The sequence below is a fragment of the Penaeus japonicus genome, unplaced genomic scaffold (assembly GCF_977035675.1).
Source record: "Penaeus japonicus unplaced genomic scaffold, GWHDUDI00000001_assembly GWHDUDI00000008, whole genome shotgun sequence".
NCBI classification, from domain to species: domain Eukaryota; kingdom Metazoa; phylum Arthropoda; class Malacostraca; order Decapoda; family Penaeidae; genus Penaeus; species Penaeus japonicus.
The window spans coordinates 37,214,810-37,216,425 of record NW_028234410.1 but is presented as its reverse complement, the minus strand read 5'-3'; the positions used below and the strand labels follow the sequence as shown (position 1 = coordinate 37,216,425).

The window sequence follows — 1,616 nt, the reverse complement described above, 5'->3', positions numbered from 1 at the left end:
TACAATTATATGATATCTCTTCACAAATTTCAGCACAACGTACAGATAAAGAAGCAAACACTGGCGATAAAGACAGTAAGGAAGCAGAGGAGGAAAAGGACACAGACACAAAAGAAAAAGAGGAATGTGAGAGCGATGAGGAGGAGCTTGATATTGATGCAGCTATCAAGGTAATGATGTATTTCAAACACTTTTGTTTAGGAATATGCTGTTCATGTATAAAGTTATTTGCATATTTACTGTACTGTATTGCTATTTTTAGATATCTCTTCTTCTGTCTTGCCTCTCGTCTTCCTCTTTGTCACCTTCTTTGTCTTTGTCTTCAACTTCATCATAGTTGGCTCCTCGTCTTACTTCTTAACCCTCTCCTTGTCTTTCTTCTTAACTCTCTCCTTCTCCTCTTACTTTTTCTTTTAGGTATATATTTATATTTTAGTCTTTCGAATCTGTCATACGGCAGTATTAAAATTGATTAATTACTTTTTTTGTGTCAGGCCAATGTCTCAGAGTTGCAAAAAGATGGAGCCAAGAAGGAAAGGCTCAGGAGGAGATTTCAGCAGGTCGAGTGCGGAGCCAAAAACTGCATATTCATCAACACGACCCTTGAGGACCCGCTCAAACTCTCCCTGGCAATCATGGACAACATCCTCGAGACCCAGAAGCAGCGCACCAAGAAGCTCCTCCGGATGATCCCAGTGCAGAAGACGTGTAAGGCGTTCCCGAAGGACATAGAGAGTGCCCTCGAGACCCTGGCCAAGTCTTACTTTGAGAAAGAGAGCAAGACGTACTGTATCGTCTACAAGATCAGAAACAACAGCTCCATCAAGCGGGAAAACCTGACCCAGACGCTCATCGACGTGCTCCAGGCGGCTAATTCGGCAAACGCCCCAGACTTGAAAACTCCCGAGGTCGTAATAAACGTGGAGGTGATCAAGAATGTCTGTTGTCTTAGTATTTTGCCAGGGTATTTTACTCCTTATTGTAAATATAACTTAGTGGGAATAGCCAATAAAAATAAGGAACAAGAAGAAAAACAAAAGGAGAATAGTGCAGATAAGGTAAAAGAACCAGAACCAAAGGAAGAAGTTGCAGGAAGTGAAGAGGTTGTCAATGATAAAGCAAGTGAAAGTGAACGTCATGAAAATGGAAAGGAAGAGGCCAAACCTGAAGATAATAAGGAGGAAAAAACAGATGCAAAAGAAAAGGAAGACCCTGAAGATAGCAAACAGATTGAAGGTGAAATGGAAGCAGAAAGTAAAGCAGAATGATAGACTTTTCAGAATGTACAAATGTAGTTGTATAATTTTCTATCTCATATCAATAAAAATAGATAAAGTGATCTCAGAGGATTTTACCCAATTACCAAAAATGAAAATATTACCCAATTACCAAAAATGAAACTAAATGTATTTAACTGAGAGAACTATAAGCAATCAACATTGTATTTTTTTGTTTCATTAGTCAAACAAGAGAAGACATTCCTGTTGAACTCAAGGCCACATATGAAGTGAAGTTATTTAAACAAAATTTATGTAAAATGCATGATCCACAGAGGTAAATTTGCTGGCTTTTTAAGATGGGACCACACATTAAACACAATGTTTGTTTTCATTTGA

The 1,616-nt window shown here is 38.4% G+C and overlaps 1 protein-coding gene across 1 annotated transcript in view; it reads left to right on the top strand.

Moving 5' to 3' along the window:
- Positions 1-1,339, top strand: part of LOC122243783 (THUMP domain-containing protein 1) — a 2,584-nt gene extending 1,245 nt beyond the window's left edge. Inside the window, exons 3-4 of the mRNA XM_043001486.2 lie at positions 34-170; positions 495-1,339. Of these exons, the coding sequence (XP_042857420.2) occupies positions 34-170; positions 495-1,268 (911 nt within the window). The 3' untranslated portion in view covers positions 1,269-1,339. The remainder of the gene's footprint in view (positions 1-33; positions 171-494) is intronic.
- Positions 1,340-1,616: the final 277 nt, after the last annotated feature.